Consider the following 18,043-nt stretch of genomic DNA (forward strand, 5'->3'; position numbering starts at 1 on the left):
CTCCAAGGTTTCTTCAATTTCCCCCCATTAACTGTGATCTTTCTTTGGGCGGGTTTCCTTGTACGGTGTGACATGTTGGGCTATATAGACTTTGATTGATCTATTGATGATCCACCACATCAGGAAACAGTATGTGCTATGGAACAGGACCTATCAAATATACTGTGGATGCACCATGGTGCTGTCAAATATACCGTGGTCCTATCAAATATGCCATGGTATATGCACCATGATACTACTAAAATGTTTTACAAATACCATAGCATTGTCAAAAATACCATGGTACTTGTACGTGTAACAGTAGATACTGTAGAATGCAATGGTACATCAAATAAAATACTGCACTGAGGCAAATGAAGAATACTAACTTGATTTATTTGTATAATTTAACATGCTGAATTGAAACATAATATAACATACAATGGTAATACAATCTGATTTACTGCAGTATTTACCAATTTCTGAGTTACCATGGTACTACTAGGTAGTACACTTTGAAGTCTGTGTAAGCCTGCATCCATTCTGCCCCAGGAAAACACACAGAACTAAATCATAAACAAGGGCATGATAGGGATTGTATGATATTAATGTGTGAGGTTAAGGGGGGCAGGATCTATTTACTTATCAGTTTACCAATTGTTGGTTAGCATCTCCACAATTTTACTTTGCAAGTTCTGCGACAAATGGTTTCCATTACTCTGTAACGCTATAATGCCAATGCTACACATGCACAAGTGTAATATACTCTGGGCCCACACATTTGCATAGAGAAATACAGTGTCAGGTTAATAATGTGCCTGTCTATTATCTTGACTGTTGAAACGTAACACTCATCACAGACTGGAACAGTGAAATAAATATTAGATTTTAATGTTTTGTTTTTTGTTTTTAGAACATTTTACAATTACAAAGTGAGATTCACAGATAGATAGATGGATAGATAGATATAGATAAATAGATAGATAGATATATAGATAGATAGATAGATAGATAGATAGATAGATAGATAGATGGATGGATAGATATAGATAGATAGACATAGATAGAGATCAACAGAATAACAGGATAACCCACTCTTGTGCAGTAATATTGGGTGAATTTCTGAATTACATCCAATCCAATTAATTTAATATGCATTACTTCCCATCTAAAATCTCCCCAAGGCTCCAGACTCACTGAGGGAATCAGTTTCAGTGTACAGTAGAGAAAGTGCAAGATGTCACCTGATCCAAACATCAGGTCACACATGTTCATGCTCTGCTCTCTTGTTCATCTGACCTCCAAATTCACTGGAAAGGCCGGATGTAGGCCCATTGAACTATATCTTCTAAAGCTGACTCATATTTATTCATAGTATTTAAACGCGTCAATAATTGTTTAAATAATTATTTATACCTGCTCTATAGTGTATTCAATTTCTATACTACTGTGTTTTATACGTACTGTTCATTCTGTAAATACTACTGTAAATACTACTCTTTATATCTGTCATATGTACTATACTATGAATAACACTGCACTTTACTGCTTCTTTCGCACTTCTGTTTAGATGCTTACTGCATGTCGTTGTCTTAGTACTTGCACTCTGTGCAGTAACCATAGTGTTGAATATATTCTATTCTGTAAAGTGAAGAGGATACCAGAGATGGGAGAAGTACTCAGATCTTGTACTTGAGTAATAGTAGAAGTAGGCCTACCATGGTGTAGAAATACTCTGTTACAAGTTAAACACCTGCATTCAAAATGTTAAAGTACTAAGCTATTAGCATCAAAATATACTTAAAGTACCTCATTCTGCAGATTGGTCCTAATATATGATATGTTTTATAATTATTCATCATTTAAGTGTTATCAAAGCTGGTAAAGGTGCAGCTAGTTTTGACTCTGCAGGGCAGCTTGTGAATTTACTCCAGGTGGAACTAAAGTCTGATTTAACATTTGATTATATTTCACATCATTATCATCCTAATCTGTAAAGCAGCTAAAGGTATTACATACAGTAGTGGAGTAAAAGTACACCATTTAACTATGAATTGTAGTGGAGTAGAAGTAGCATAAAATGGAAAGTACGAGTATCTAAAAATTGTACCTAAGTAGGCTTACAGTACTTGAGTACATCTACTTAGTTACTCTACACCACTGTTAATAGATGGGTGTGGTTGAAACATGCTTCATGCCCTGATTTCAGAACCCTTTTTTTGCAATCGCCCACCGCGTGATCTGCCTGTTTCTGAATGATGATATTCAGAGGAGAGAAAACAGGAACCGTGTGGATCTCTGACCGACATGCCTCTCATTACTGACAGAAAATACATGCAGTAGATCTTCTGATGGGATGGTTTCTTGCAGCCATTATCCTTTTCTAATGCTGTTATTCTCCTATGTGAGGCAGATCTTCCCTCAGTAATTCATTGTAGGCTCGGAGGCGGTTGTCCTGATGAAGTGTCGGCAGAGGGAGGAGGAAACCAAAGAGAGGAAGGAAACGAGGATAACGTCACAAGAAGCAGAATCGGAGTAAAACGGACTGAATAGTATTTAATGGACAGTGCTTGATGCGGGCCAGGGGACCGAGCTGCTCAATTGTGTTTGTTTACGTCGCATTTGGACAAAGATGTGTTTGTTAACTGATCGGGCGTGAAAAAAAAAAACCTTTTCGAGGAGGAAACGGCAACACAGCAGCAGATTTCATCTTTTTTCAGCAGGCTCCACCACAGCAGAGAAATGGAAATGTGTGTAGCCCTCCTGCGTTTGCCTGTTCGCTGAAGGATTTGGAAATAGCCTAATCGTGACACACGGAGCTTTAAGTGGATCTCATTTTTTTTAATGAGCAGAAAAGACTAAATCCTCCAGCGGATTTTTTTTGTGGGGACGCTGCCTTCGGTTTTTTTTTGTAACGGCAGAGGGGGAAAAACCAGCAAATCATCGGGAGAATTAACAGGTAGCCACCCATTATGAAACGCTGTGACAGGCTGATGTAGGCCGGCCTATTGAGGGTAAAATGGCTGGGTGATGATGTGCCTATTCGTGGCATCATTTCGACTAAATTAATTTAGCTACATCCGCATTTTAGGAGCTGAGCATCTGAAACAAGATGTGGCCAAGGCCTTCCCTGATCAATATGTGATGTAGCATGCATTCACGGGGCCTGTCCTCCTATTTAAATACACTAGGACGAGTGTTAATGCTGCAGACGGTGAAATGAACATCGTTATGGAGCACATCCTATATATATTTATTGATATATATTTGGATCGAGGCTTTTTTCTTTTACTGCGGTTTTATTTCCGTGCGGAGCTCCCAGGCCTGCATGTGTTAACCTGGGATCTGCACCGTTTCTCTTGACATTAACATTTACTCTAACATACAGTAATGTGTGGGCTCTGCATCTCCTCCAGCTGCAGATGGAGGCAATGCCATGGTGGTGTAGCTCCACATCAGATGTGCATCTTGAAGGGGTGGGGCCAGTCACACTATGGCATCATGTTCTTTCTCTCCTTGTGTTATAAAATATGCTCTTTAAAGGCCAGGACTCTGTAATCACAGCTTTATTCTAACCCCCCTCATCAGCATCATCATGTATGCTCAGCTACTCAGCCATGCATCAGTGCAGGTGGAGTCTATATGATGTGTGTCTTTTTCTACCATTGGCATGACTTCAGCACAAATCTGCTCGCCCTCCAGTCGATGCTCGCAGGCGACAAAAACATGCCATCGAGCATCTGGCTGGACCCATCCAGGCCTGATCCTCTGATGCATCATCACCCCCCCTCAGCCTTTCTCCTCCTCATTGGCTAAATGAGCAGCTGTGCCAGGAGACTGAGACCCATGATGCACCCCTTTTGGCGTCCATTAGTGCCGTGTGATCCATCTGGTCGCAGGTCCCTCCAGGGAACAGTGACCTACTGTAGCTAATTGCTCTTCCTTTTCGCTGTGCACTGTATGCATGTTTGCTGAGGATTTGAATTGCTGCACAAATGCAAATAGAGGCTCCCTCTTTGAATGAGTAACTGTGCTCATATCAGGGATATGCTGCCTCCATATTGGATGTGATGTACAGTATTTGCATGACCTCAGTTGGCCCGTAGCTAAATGAAACATCTCCTGCCATGTTCATTTTTAAGAAACCACAGCGTTCAGATGAGATACAGATGAGTGTGTCCAGCATTAGCACAAGTTCTGCCTTGACACACGACCTGTGTAGTGTTACGCTCTCCCTCAGCCTCAAAGGGAGTGTTCGCTCAGTTTCTGCTGCCTGGTAGCGATGCTGGCTGCTCGATAGCAGTTTAGTCATTACAGATTATTCTCCCTAGTTTAACTAGGCATGGTTGCACAGCCGTAAACAGATTACAAGGTTTTTTCTCACTGTGTGGTTTCAGTACATTTTAGAGATTAAAATGCATTTTTTATACCTAATTGTTTTGTTTTTTAATCTCAAATCAATGGCAGACTGTATTTTAAGTCATTTATTTTACTTAATTGATTAATTTTTGATGAAAGTGGACTCGTGGATTACGGGATTATGGCAGCATGAAACTATGCTAATCCCAAATTGGCCTCACTTATACATCTGCAGTTATTTGTATTAATTCCGAGATTATGCTCGATGTATATCAGAGTCTGACATTTGAACTCTTCCCACTAACAGGTGACAGCTTGAAAAATCCAAAATGAGTGAGTTGGAGCAACTTCGCCAGGAGGCTGAGCAGCTTAGGAACCAGATACGAGTAAGTCAAATGTTTTTACAGTTTGTAACGTTAGTATAGATAAAGCTGATATTCACATGGTTTGAAATGTATTTGTTTCATACTATGATCCCTTGTCTACTAGGATGCCAGGAAAGCATGTGGAGACTCAACTCTGACACAGGTAAGTGCAAATGATCCAAGTATAGCTATCATGAATATCTATACATGTTTAAGGGAAGCTTGATTTTAGTGATAACCATTGGTTTGGTGACCATTAGTATGGAAACATGATACCTTAAACCAAAGGTACAACTACATTTGGTTTTAAAGACCTTGAAGGTTAAAAAATGTGTACGCTATTGAATTTGGCATGCACAATTACATGTAAAAAATACATGATGAGTTATTGTTATTTATACCGGCTCCCACCCACATTACCACCAGAGTAACATGAGGTTTAACCATTCATTTATAACATTAGTTTTTACATCTCTATGCATTCATATCATCTAACTTGGCATGACTTTCTAGATGTCCCTGTGCGGGGTTTTGTCCTCAGGTTTTCACCATTTTGTTAGAATCCAAGTTTCACTCTGGACCTTGGAACTCAATTATCAATTAAAAAATGATGGAGGGTGAAGGTGTAATTGTTTGATTAACCTCTGCTCTCTAACCCAGATAACTGCTGGTCTGGATCCTGTGGGGCGGATCCAGATGCGGACGAGGCGCACCCTCCGAGGCCATCTCGCTAAGATCTACGCCATGCACTGGGGCACTGACTCAAAGTAAGTCCATACTATACAGAACATGTTCAATTATACGTTTATAATACATTTAAATATACAACAGAGAAACAATACTTCATTTGATAACCTTACTGAACTGTAGCCTAAACTAGCTGTGCCTAAAAGTGTTAGTCTAAGCTAAATCTAAGCCAAGTCTTTGCCTGTTCACACTGTTCTTTGTGCTAAGTGCTAATTAGCTAATGTTAGCATGCTAACACACACTGAATGTTGAAAATGGTAAACATTACACCTGATTCAGCATTTTGGAATTATCATTAGAGAGATAATATTAGCATTTAGCTCAAAGGGATGTTTTTTAACATGTTTGTAGCAGTTTTAGGTTCAGTACTATACACTACACTTAAAGGTGGGGTAGGTAAGTTTGAGAAACCGGCTCGAGATACACTTTTTGTTATATTCCATGGAATGCTCTTAACATCCCGATAGCAATGAATATCTAAAGTGCTTTGACAATAAATCCATTAAAAAATGTCATCTGTGGAAGCCGTAGTACTGTAAAAAGCACGACCAATCATCTGAGCCGGCCCGGCTAAAGTAACTGGATGGCCTACCTGCCTGTCAGCCTTCCACCTGTGCACAAACTTATCTCGTGCCCTCATTGGTCATGTGCGCGTTCGTGTTTGTTGGAGGAGGGGCTCTGTAAGGGAGTGGCAGATTTTTTCCGGCTGTGTATTTTCAAATTCTAGCGCACTCGAGCTGGTTTCTCCAAAATTACCTACCCCACCTTTAAATAGCACAAAAGCTGTTGTTAGGCATTGTGTGGCCTTTACCCACACAATGTTTTGAGAGAGAAACATGTACCAACCGGGAAAAGACTCAAAATGACCAAAAAGAAACTACAAAAAAATATAAAAAGAGAACAGCTGCAAAGACAGCCAAAGGAAACAACCACAAAGGCACACAATGACTTTGTAAGGCCACAAACACACACAAAAAGAGGTTAATCTGCCCATGATCGGTGCTGAAATATATACGGTAAAGCTTTCCATCTTTCTACATTTTGGCTGTACTAGTGGACTTGTCAACGTGGAAGACAGGTGTTTTAACTGAGAGTCAACAGTGTTATATGTCCATTGACAGATAAGGTATGTTTGCTCTCCACAGGCTTCTGGTTAGTGCCTCTCAAGATGGAAAACTGATCGTGTGGGACAGCTACACCACTAACAAGGTAAAGTCAGCTGAATTATTCTGTTTATCAGCTGGATAAATAATCCCACTCGGCCTCCGTTCCAACTGGATATCAAAGTGGAGTAAAGTCTTTCTCTCTTAGGAGTGCGGTTTACTCATTTTGTAACCGATGCTGACATATTCTTGCATTACAAGGGACATTATGTTTTCAATGTTAACAAAACCTATGCTCTTATTAAAGATCACCTATTATGCAAAATCCACTTCTCCATGTCTCTTCTACATAACCATGTGTCCCCTCTGTGGAAAGAGATTCTGAATGTTTCAGGAACAAAGATTCTCTCTCTGTTTGTCCTGATCCATTTCTATAAAAACCTGTCTGAAAATGAGCTGATCAGATTTCGGCCACTTTATGATGTCATAACTATTTTTTGGCTTGTGTAACCATTAGCCAATCACCAACCAAGGTAACCCCCCCCCCCCACCTTATCACCTGAATCTCCTCCTAGAGCACCACTAGGCTCTTTCACACCGGAGTACTTTTCCCAGGAATAGTTCCGATAGTTCCTGGGATTTTGCGTTCACACCAAAAAAACCTGGAACTAGAACTTTTTTTGCGAACCTTTTCACCCCTTTTCAGTGCCTGCTAGAGAGCAGGGACTTTCCTGAGGGGAAAAAGGTTCCAATTTCTGATTGGCTGGGCGAATTGCAAACCACGCCCCGTAAAACTCAGAAAAGTTTTGTGAAGCCGCCATTTTATTTGCTCGCATTAGCATTATTAGCATTAGCCCAGCGCATAAACGCAGAGAGGCTAACTTATGGCAACACAAAATAAAACATGGGAGCGGTGGAGATGAGGAGGTGTCGGCGTTCTGGCGATTTACTCGGAAGGCTTCAGTAGAAGCTGCTGGGAGTCCCAGCAGCTTCTACTGAAGCCAGTCCCCAACTCCAGGAAGTGGTTTGCGGCCTGCCAGTAAACCCAAAGCAGAAGAAGAAGTGACGTCAGTGGCTTCATTTGCCTAATCCTGCCTCAGGGACATATTCCGGTGTGAACGCGATTTACTAGATAGTTCCAGGAAATAAAAGTTCCGGGTAAAAGTACTAGGTGTGAAAGCGCCTTTTGTGTTCTTTGTAACCAAATCTCTCTCAGAGGGGCGTGGGGAGGGGCTCCTTATTTTCATCTAAAGTAACAGACAGGGAATCAGCACTTTTGAAACAGGGCTGAAACAGAGGGGATTATGGGTAATGCTGCAATGATCTGTTTGGTGTTTGGAGCCAAACACTTCAGAGACATGTTCTGTATATATCTGAGAGCTGTAATATATTGATGAAAAACAGTATAATAGGAGACCTTTACATTTTGACTAGTTAAACGTGTATTAATGCCTCCTTAGATACACGCGATCCCTTTGCGCTCCTCCTGGGTGATGACCTGTGCGTACGCCCCCTCTGGGAACTACGTGGCCTGCGGAGGCCTGGACAACATCTGCTCCATCTACTGCCTGAAGACTCGCGAGGGCAACGTGAGGGTCAGCAGGGAGCTACCTGGCCACACAGGTGAGAAACATGGCGCTCTAAAACCCACGTCTCCTGGAGTTCAACCCTCCCTGTGAGTCAAACTGATGCGATGTTTCAGGAGAGCGAGCAGCAGCGCCTCGGCCTCGTGGGAAAGCTCCGCTCCCAAAACCCCTAAACAATGAAGATTTAATTTACATGGTTAATTAATCGCAGGGCAGCGGCATCTTAATGAGCTGAGACATCCCGTCTGCGAGACTCCACTGTGACAGTAGCTGCTGAACGTCATTCACAAAATAGGTTGTGACTTTATATCAAGATGACGCTGCAGTTACCTATTTGTAAAGAATTTGAAAGGTTTTAAAAATATGTAACACTTTCTAAGTCCATTAAATGACTTGTAATCTGCTTATAGCACTGTATAATTATAGTAATTAGCACTCATATGTTCTCTTACTGTGTTATAACAATAATCATAAAGCATTTAAGATTCAAGTTGTATAATACGTTATAACTGCGGGTCACACATTGCCTTTTTGTGCATGCTTTAGTGTTAAAATGTATTTCTAAGAGCAATTATATCAACATTACATTTGATTAAAATAGTGATTAATGCATCATAAAAAGAGGCCAATGTTTTACAACTATGGGAATTATAATATGCTATTAAAAAACGACCAGCAACCATAAAGACCAATGAAACAGATTCTCTTGGTGTCTTCGAACGAGCGTGCTCTTTGCGGGAAAGACTGTGTTATTGTCATGAAGTATCGGGTGTCAAGATCAACAAAACAGAAAGCTCGATAACCAACTCCATCATAAATAAATAATTTGATGGTTTGATATAAATGCAGGAAATGACATTCACTTTTCCCCCTAATGTTTTGTACAATCAGTGTACTGTTACATAATATTCCTATTTCATGGTTATTGTATTACAGTAGCTTCCACTCAACTATCAACTACCCTTAAAGAGGACATTATGTAGTGTCTCTACTGGGACATGTCTCCATGCTTTAATGTTCAAAAAGCTCTTTATTTTTCTCATACTGCCTGAGCTGCAGCACCTCTTTTCACCCTCTGTCTGAAACCAGAGCCCAGTCTGCTCTGATTGGTTAGCTGGCCGGCTCTGTTGTGATTGGTCAATTGCTTAGAGATGTCCCACCCCTTAGTCTATCAGGTACAATGTGTGGGAGCGATAGAGTGGCGAAGTCACGCCCATCTACTTCCGCCCCATGGGACCTTATTTCTGAAAAAGTATGTATTGAAGTCAATGGAGAGAGAAAACTTATCTTTCCATCCCGTTTGAATTGTGCCACGAATTACACATATGATGTTTGTCAATCTTAAAATCATTTCCATGTCAAAAAAGTCACAGTTTGTCGTAAAACTGTTGAAATATAAGACTATGAAAAATACGCAACTAGAAAGACTACAAATCCCAGAGTCCCGGTCCCGCATGCTGGCTCTCACGGAACCGACTAACTCCCCTTGTGTGTATGTACAGCTCTCAACGTGCCCAGACTTGTAGTGATTTTCACCTCTTTTAATACTTTTCACTTCATTCTGAAGAAAGAGGTGAAATGTGCCAATGTGACGGCCTCTTGGTGTGTGGTGCGAGGTGGGAGATGTAGTTCATTGAGCGGTTTCACACAAAAAAAAGTGTTACTTCACAGTTTTACGACACATTTGTATTTTTTTGACTTGCAGAATTATCTTTTAAATTGACAAACATCATATGTGTAATTCATGGCACAATTCAAACGGGATGAAAAGATAATCTTTCTCTCTCCATTGACTTCAATACATGATCTTTCCAAAATAAGGTCCCATGGAGGTCCCCCGGAAAGGGAGGGACTTCGCCTCTCTCTAGCCAATCGAAGCACGAGGGTTAGATAGAACAGAAGTGAACAGTTAACAAAGGAGTCCAATGGAGGCGTTTCAGACCATTTACATGCACAACAAATAGCACACTACAGGAAAGGGAAAAACCCACCCTGACGCCTGTCCTCTGTTCTCTCAGGTTACCTGTCATGTTGCCGTTTCATCGATGACAATCAAATCATCACGAGTTCAGGAGACACCACCTGGTGAGCCACAGAGATTTAAAAAGCAAATACATATGTTCTTCTACTCTGCTCAGTGTCTAACTCTCTGCCCTCTCTCTGCCCCAGTGCACTGTGGGACATCGAGACGAGTCAGCAGACCACAGTGTTCTCGGGCCACAGTGGAGACGTCATGAGTCTGTCTCTGTCGCCCGACCTGCGCACCTTCGTGTCCGGAGCCTGCGACGCCTCGGTCAAACTGTGGGACATCAGAGACAGCATGTGCCGGCAGACCTTCACCGGCCACGAGTCGGACATCAACGCCATCTGTGTGAGTGTGGAAGGGCAGTGGCCAAACTATAAATTGTCTAAATACCTTCTATTTTTATTGTTTATCCTTATCTTATATAAGTTCAGTTCATTTATCATGGGAAGTAGTGTTTAGTCAAACAATTCGGGTCTTAAAAATCCCTAAAATCAAAAGATATGCTATATTTAATACAAAACATGAAAGATTTACTCGAGCTGCATATTTAAAAACATCCCCTCGAGTCGGACATCAACGCCATCTGTGTGTGTGGAAGGGCAGTGGCCAAAGTACACACTTTGTTCAAGATTCAAGGCTTTTATTGTCATGTGTTCAGAGCTACAGTGTAGATATATCAATGAAAATCTTAGGTCACAGGCTCCTCCCACAGTGCAACACAATAAAACAGATAATAGTGCAAGTAAATCAAATCAAATAGAATATAATAGAAATTGTGCAGAATAGTCTATACAGTAATTGGAATATTGATATAAGTTGCAGACAGATTAATGTTATGGATGTTCTTTCAAAAGTGCAGGTGTCAGTCTTATGGCCTGTGGGATGAAACTGTCCCTTAGTGTGCTGGTTTTAGTCCGCTGCGGTACTTAACCGTAAAAACGTTAAACTGTCTAAATACGTACTATTTTTATTATTTATCCTATTCACTTATCATGGGAAGCAGTATTTAATCAAACAATTGGGGTCTTAAAAATCACCATACATCAAAAGATATGCTACATTTAATGCAAAATTAAATACATTTATTTATTTATTCAAATGGTAGAAATGGCTGTTTTCAGCTTCTGAAATATTAGGATTTCCTGCTTTTTTCTGTTTTATTTCATTTTAAACACATTATCTTTTGGTTTTGGACTGACAACATATTTAAAAACATCACTTCGAGTCGGACATCAACGCCATCTGTGTGAGTGTGAAAGGGCATGGTGGCTCTGTGGCCAAACTGTCTCAATACGTACTTTTTTATTATTTATCCTTATCTTATATAAGTTCAATTCACTTCTCATGCAAAGTACTATTTAATCAAACAATTGGTGTCTTTAAAATTACCATAAATCAAAAGATATGCTACATTTAATACAAAATATGAAAGATTTACTAGAGCTGCAAAGACAAGTTAACCCGTCAATAAGTCAATTGGTGGATTAAACCATTTATTTGATAACACATTGGTCGTTAATGTATTTTTTTAAAGTCCAAATGGTAGAATTAGCTTTTTTCAGCAATTCAGATGTCCTGCTTTTCTCTGTTTTATTTAATTTAAAACACAATATATTTTAGTTTCGGACTGACAACATATTTAAAAACATCACCTTGGACTCATTAATGGTCTTTAATTTGCCATTAAAAAAAACACTTAAGCCACAAAGTGGATTGAAAAACGAACTAAGGGTCAACACATATTGACAGAAAATAAATAAAAACAATATTAAGACATATAGTTTCATCCAGCCAATTAAATATCTAAATATATACGAGATAAAAAAAGAAAATAAGCTGCCTTGTGCTGTCTATTAACTAACATTAGAAGCCTGGTATCCTTAGTGGTCTAAAGTGTCCTTCCTGTCCTCCGTCCGACTCTCATAGCAACAGAGCAGTTCCAGGATTTGTCTCGCAGTGACGTCACACGCTGTCTTGTCTCCAGCTTTGGGGGGGGGGGGGATTTAAACTAGGAGCACGCCAGAGGATTAACAAGATTATCAATTAACACCATATCTGAACATCCTGACTCCATCTGATTCTGGACGGATGCACCACAAAGGTTACAGCCCATACATGACGGGTGGAAGGATCCACAATAAAACATATTGCTGGTTTTAAATCTCTCCAATTGATCAGATTCAGTCTGAGAGCAGAGAAGCGAGTAGCTAAGGGGAATCGTAGAACAAGGATTTACCTACTTATCATCTCTTGTTAAGAGTATTTCCGTAGGCCCAATTCCAAACGGACCCCCTACACACTCCCCCAAACTCTGTCTGTTCACACTCACAGCTGATGAGGCTCCTTCTTTGAGGCGTTGGGAAGAACTCCCCTCTCTCCGGCAGAAACAGGAAATGTTGTAACTTTTCACAACAACGGTTAATAATCAGCATCACCTGGACAAAAAAAAGTATTTAATTAATATATTATTTGTAATAAAACTCTAAATCTATCGTGGTATTTTCATTTTTTGTAAACTTATTTTCATTTTTTATCTGATGTTCACAAGCCGATTGGTTTTTGCGACGGTCCCTGCAATCAAATGCAAACTTTTCTAGATTAGACACAAATAAATGATTGTAAGTAAAAAAAAAAAAATGAAAATACAATTTCATCTTTACATTTCAATATCTTATCTTATTTTCAGTTTACTATTATTTTTTGCATGGAACTAATGGTCAGGTGGTTAAGCCAGGACCAATGCAGACTTCCCTCTCCACAGTAGTGGGTTTCTAACAGCACTTGTAACAATGGAGGTATAAAGAGAGCTGGATATACAGTTGGAGGCGGGACCTTGTTCATTAAAGTACCATATCTGGGCCAATAGAGCACTTGAGTTTTCCTCAAGCTCCGCCTTCGAACTCCTGCTCTCGGGCTCAGTCAAATGTAAGCAGAGGTAAAATAACTCCGGATACAGATTTTAGCACATTTTACAACTTCAAGGCCCTAATAGTACTAATAGACTCTGTCGTTGAGTTTGGTCCAATGACGTAACGGGCAGACACGGAGGTTGTAGTTCCACCGTTTGACCACTACAAAGATTTTAATCTGTGCACTAGCTAAAGGGCTTGGCGCGTCCATTTGGAATTGGGCCTTTTCCTCTCTTCCTGCTTCTTATCCTCCTTCTTCTTCTTCTCCTCCTCCTCAGTTCTTTCCCAACGGCAGCGCCTTCGCCACCGGCTCGGACGACGCCACCTGCAGGCTGTTCGATCTCCGTGCCGACCAGGAGCTCAGCCTCTATTGCCATGACAACATCATCTGCGGCATCACCTCCGTGGCTTTCTCTCGCTCCGGCCGCCTGCTGCTGGCCGGTTACGACGACTTTAACTGCAACATCTGGGACGCCATGAAGGGAGACAGAGCAGGTGGGTGACAACGAGTAGCTCTAAATCCGGGTGTTTTTTCACAGAGGGCCACATACTGAAAAATATACGAAGGGCTGGGCCGCTCACTGGAGGTATATCGCCTCATAGGTTCAGTTATAAGTTAGCAAAATCAATCAAATGTAGGTAAATGATGCTTGTGAGTGGTATCAGCTCACCCCTTAAAACAGAAGCCTCAGATTGATTATAATAAGGAAATGTTCAAATGTTTCCAACTTTGATTGACTGAATGTATTTGAAAAGTGGTCATGAATACTACTGTGTAATATATTTTTACATTTATATTCAAGAAGTACAATATAAGACAAGCACAAGTTTAATTTGTGGGCCATATTCCATTATACCTTTTGAACTTGCTGAGGGCCGATTCAAGATGGTCCGCGGGCCGCGTTTGGCCCCCGAGCCGTAGTTTGGACACCCCTGCTCTAAAGTAATACTTTAAATGTAGAGTCACTCCGTTTAGACGTCAACAATATTAGTAGTTTTACAAAAGTTAGTATACGGTGTTTCTTTTTGCAACTTGCATCTTAAAATCGTCTAAACTAGGGTTATAAGAGGGACATGTAACACATTGTACACTAACTCAATTATTGACTCAAATACCAAGTAAGAGTTCACCTGGTGCCCTCTAATTAACCACGAGTGGCATAACGTCATCAAGAGGCCCTGTTATGCTTTTGGGGTTTTCCCTTTCCTGTAGTGTGGCATACAGGTTTTAGTGCATGTCAATGGTCCCAAAGCTCCCTCCGGTTACTAATATGAACCCGTAAACGAGCGTTATATGTCCTCTATATGGAAACAACGGAAGGGAGCTGTGACGGTAATGTTTTCGACCAGTTGATTCACACGTCTCGAGCCTTGTTTTGTAACAAAATGTGTTGCAAGTTAACGCAGTTCGAAACACAAGGTCGCTATGTGTTCAAAAGCGTTTCACTGCAGTCTTGAGAGCAAAATATTTTAGAGTAACAAGTGTTCTTTTGTCTGTCCCCGTCCCCCCTGCAGGGGTCCTGGCCGGCCATGACAATCGTGTGAGCTGTCTGGGTGTGACGGATGACGGTATGGCGGTGAGCACCGGGTCCTGGGACAGCTTCCTCAAGATCTGGAACTGAGCTGTGCACACCGACAGCAACACACACACACACACTCACACACACACACACACACACACACACACACACACACACACTCACACACACACACACACACACACACACACACACACACACACACACACACACACACACACACACACACACACACACACACACACACACACACACACACACACACAGCTCCCTTCTTTGGACACAGTTTGCACCCTGTATTCACTGTATGTAAGATTCAACAGACAAACTGCAACATTGTACTGTACATAATATATATGACTTAGGTATGACTTTATACACACACGCGCACACACACACACACACACACACACACACACACACACACACACACACACACACACACATGCACACTACCTACAGCTGATTTAAGTAAAGACCCGCACATGCACACACACACACAAACACACACACGTATTCTGTAAAATGTAAAAATGTGACAAAAACAGTTGAATCTTCAGTTGCTTAAATAAAAAAACAAAACACAAATGCCACTATGACCTGAAGCCTTTTAACACGTCTAACACGCTCATTCACACACACACACACACACACACACACACACACACACACACACACACACACACACACACACACACACACACACACACACACACACACACACACACACACACACACACACACACACACACACACACACACACACACACACACACACACACATAGTTTTTCCTGCGAGACACTGCTCCTCCAGTTAAACAGGGGAGAAGATGTTATTGGACAATTCTGTCTTTGTTTACAATGAAGTCCAAAATGCACTTCAGACAAAACATTTCTGTACTATTTTTGTCTCGGTAGCACATGTATCTCTGCGACACTAATGTGAAGGAAGTGAGGAGAGAGTCATGTGAGTCCATCGACACTGAAAAAAGAGGAGAATATCAACTCTTATTTTCATCTGGCTCGAGACATTATGTAGTCACTGTTTTTATAGATACGTACCCCCCACACACAGTACATCTGCTCTACTTGTTTTATTTTTTACACTTATTTTATTCATGTTCTCCCTGTGTGCCTCAGATACACTTTAAGGATTATTAATAGAGAATATTGATACAGTTAAATTAACATTAAAAAAAAGATCTGAGATTCAAAAAAGGTGGGTGAAAAAATAAAAGCATTATAAGACACATCTTAATAAAGCAGGAGCCAGTATTCATACTTTGACTTTGTCAATGTATTATCTGGACTTTACGATGGTATAATTGTACATAATATTAATAAATAAATAGCCTCTCCTGCCAGTTATCGTGGTTTTCTTTATTCACACACTGTGGAAGTGATGAACTCGATGTAAAGAGGTACAGTTTGGCCATTTGATATGATTACACATGATATGTCTGGTACTGGATTTGCAACACACACATTGACCTGAAAGGTTCCCACGCTATTTAGAAACTATACAATTGGTAATTTTACAGCATAGGTCAATTTTGTCAATTTTAATTAGTTATTCTTATTTTACAAATTTTTTTTTTGATATTATGGAAAAGAGGGGTCATTTGAAATGTTGTCGTTAAATTAATTAAAGAATATCCTATTAACCTTCCTGTTTTACTCAAATGTGACCAGTTTCTTCATGTTTTTAAGGTGTTATTTCATCCAATTGCCACAAAAAACAAAACATGGATGGTTCCATATTATGTTATTTGAAATACTGGTCACCGGTTGGGGATGTTTAATTCAAATTAAAAAGATCTGTGGTCATCTGCTGTACATTTTGAAAAATGATTAAAGTTTTGCCTTTTATAAATTATATTATTAGGTTTAATTTGATTTCAATTAATTCTATTGACCATCAATTCCTACATAAAAAAAGAAGCTTTAGGTAATAAGATGTGGGTGATGATGTATTCTACTTGGTTTATAATGCAAGGTTAAAATCCACGAGGGAAACAAGTAAAAAAGGCAAGAAAACACAAAGTTGGAATATTCTGTGCTCGGTTTGTATTGCAGAAAGACAACGTGGTAAGGGCACACTGATGGTTTTTGCCAAATCATTCATCAATGTTTAACAGACTAATAGTTTGGGTAAGGATCATTCAAATCCAATGAATCTTTATTGGCATGACAATATCAAAAACAGTGTTGCCAAAGCACATACAAAGTGGTACAACAATAATCACAATATTATGTAATTAAAAACAAGGAAGGAAGCTGAACATAACTGATGGATATTATTAAACAAATCAAAATTATTGTAATAAAAATAATATCAATGTAATGTACATAACAGTGTGTGTAAATGATGTGTGTGTGTGGTCTCCACTGCTCAGATTGTGGCAGGTAAAAAGAGGATTGGCTTTTTTAGACGTCCGTCATGTGTTCAGATTCAGGATGTTTGCTCTTAGATTAGGGGACATATTTAGTCCGGACTGGCTGCAGTTTTGTGTATTGATAATAATACAATTCATAATTCACTTTGTGTTTTTCTTACATTCTGATTGAAGTGTCTCAGACACGATGTGCAGATTCAAGTGTTTGTACCTCCAGCCGCCAGGGGGCGCAGCAGCTGCCTCGTCTCCTCAGCTTCACAAACAGGATAAAATATGTTTTACACTCGATGGTTTTACATCGAAAAGGCCTACCTTAACTTTGAGGCTATTCATTTATGTTAAAATAAGTGGACATATTCACAGTCTTCAAAGCAAAGTGCACATAAAGTAAATGATACACATCCAGTGATTTGAGCACCATCATGTGGTTCAACACTAGCGGACATTTCTCATTTCATTACTATTGTATTAAAGGCACTAAACACCAGAGTTGGGAAGTAACTAAGTACATTTACCGTAGTACTGTACTTAAGTACAATATTGAGGTATTTGTACTTTACTTGAGTATTTCCATGTTATGCTACTTTGTACTTCTACTCCACTACAGTGCAGCGGTACATGGTGTACTTTTACTCCACTGCATTAATAACTTTAGTTACAGATCTGAATGAATGATGTGAAATCAAGTGTTAAATCAGAATTTAGTTCCACCTGGAGTAAATTCACCAGCTACCCTGCAGTAGTTATTAAGCTGCACCTTTACCAGCTTTGAGAACACTTTAATGATCAATCATTATAAAACATATCATATATATTATTCTGAAATGGACCTGCACAATGACTACTTTTACTTTTGGTACTTAAAGTATATTTTGATGCCAATACTTTTTTTACTTTTACTTGAGTAACATTTTAAATGCAGGACTTACTTGTAACAGAGTATTCCTACACTCTGGTACTTCTACTTTTACTCAAGTACACGATTACATTACGTCACTTGTTATATCCGAGTACTTCTCCCACCTCTGCTGAACA

General features: G+C 39.9%; 1 protein-coding gene across 1 annotated transcript; it reads left to right on the forward strand.

The window, feature by feature from the left end:
* Nucleotides 1-2,204: 2,204 nt before the first annotated feature.
* On the forward strand, nucleotides 2,205-17,152 carry gnb2 (guanine nucleotide binding protein (G protein), beta polypeptide 2). The gene is made up of 10 exons (XM_034098918.2): nucleotides 2,205-2,938; nucleotides 4,646-4,724; nucleotides 4,828-4,866; nucleotides 5,364-5,470; nucleotides 6,596-6,659; nucleotides 8,014-8,176; nucleotides 10,158-10,224; nucleotides 10,309-10,510; nucleotides 13,353-13,569; nucleotides 14,590-17,152. The coding sequence occupies exons 2-10, from the start codon at nucleotides 4,668-4,670 to the stop codon at nucleotides 14,694-14,696; spliced, it is 1,023 nt and encodes a 340-aa protein (XP_033954809.1). The 5' UTR covers nucleotides 2,205-2,938; nucleotides 4,646-4,667; the 3' UTR covers nucleotides 14,697-17,152.
* Nucleotides 17,153-18,043: the final 891 nt, after the last annotated feature.

The sequence above is a fragment of the Pseudochaenichthys georgianus genome, chromosome 14, assembly GCF_902827115.2.
Source record: "Pseudochaenichthys georgianus chromosome 14, fPseGeo1.2, whole genome shotgun sequence".
NCBI classification, from domain to species: Eukaryota; Metazoa; Chordata; class Actinopteri; order Perciformes; family Channichthyidae; genus Pseudochaenichthys; species Pseudochaenichthys georgianus.

Coding starts and splice junctions, on each gene's coding strand:
- gnb2 (XM_034098918.2), top strand. CDS start 4,668: ATGAGTGAGTTGGAGCAACTTCGCCAGGAGGCTGAGCAGCTTAGGAAC. Junction 4,867..5,363: donor GAGACTCAACTCTGACACAG/GTAAGTGCAAAT, acceptor TCTCTAACCCAG/ATAACTGCTGGTCTGGATCC. Junction 8,177..10,157: donor GGAGCTACCTGGCCACACAG/GTGAGAAACATG, acceptor CTGTTCTCTCAG/GTTACCTGTCATGTTGCCGT.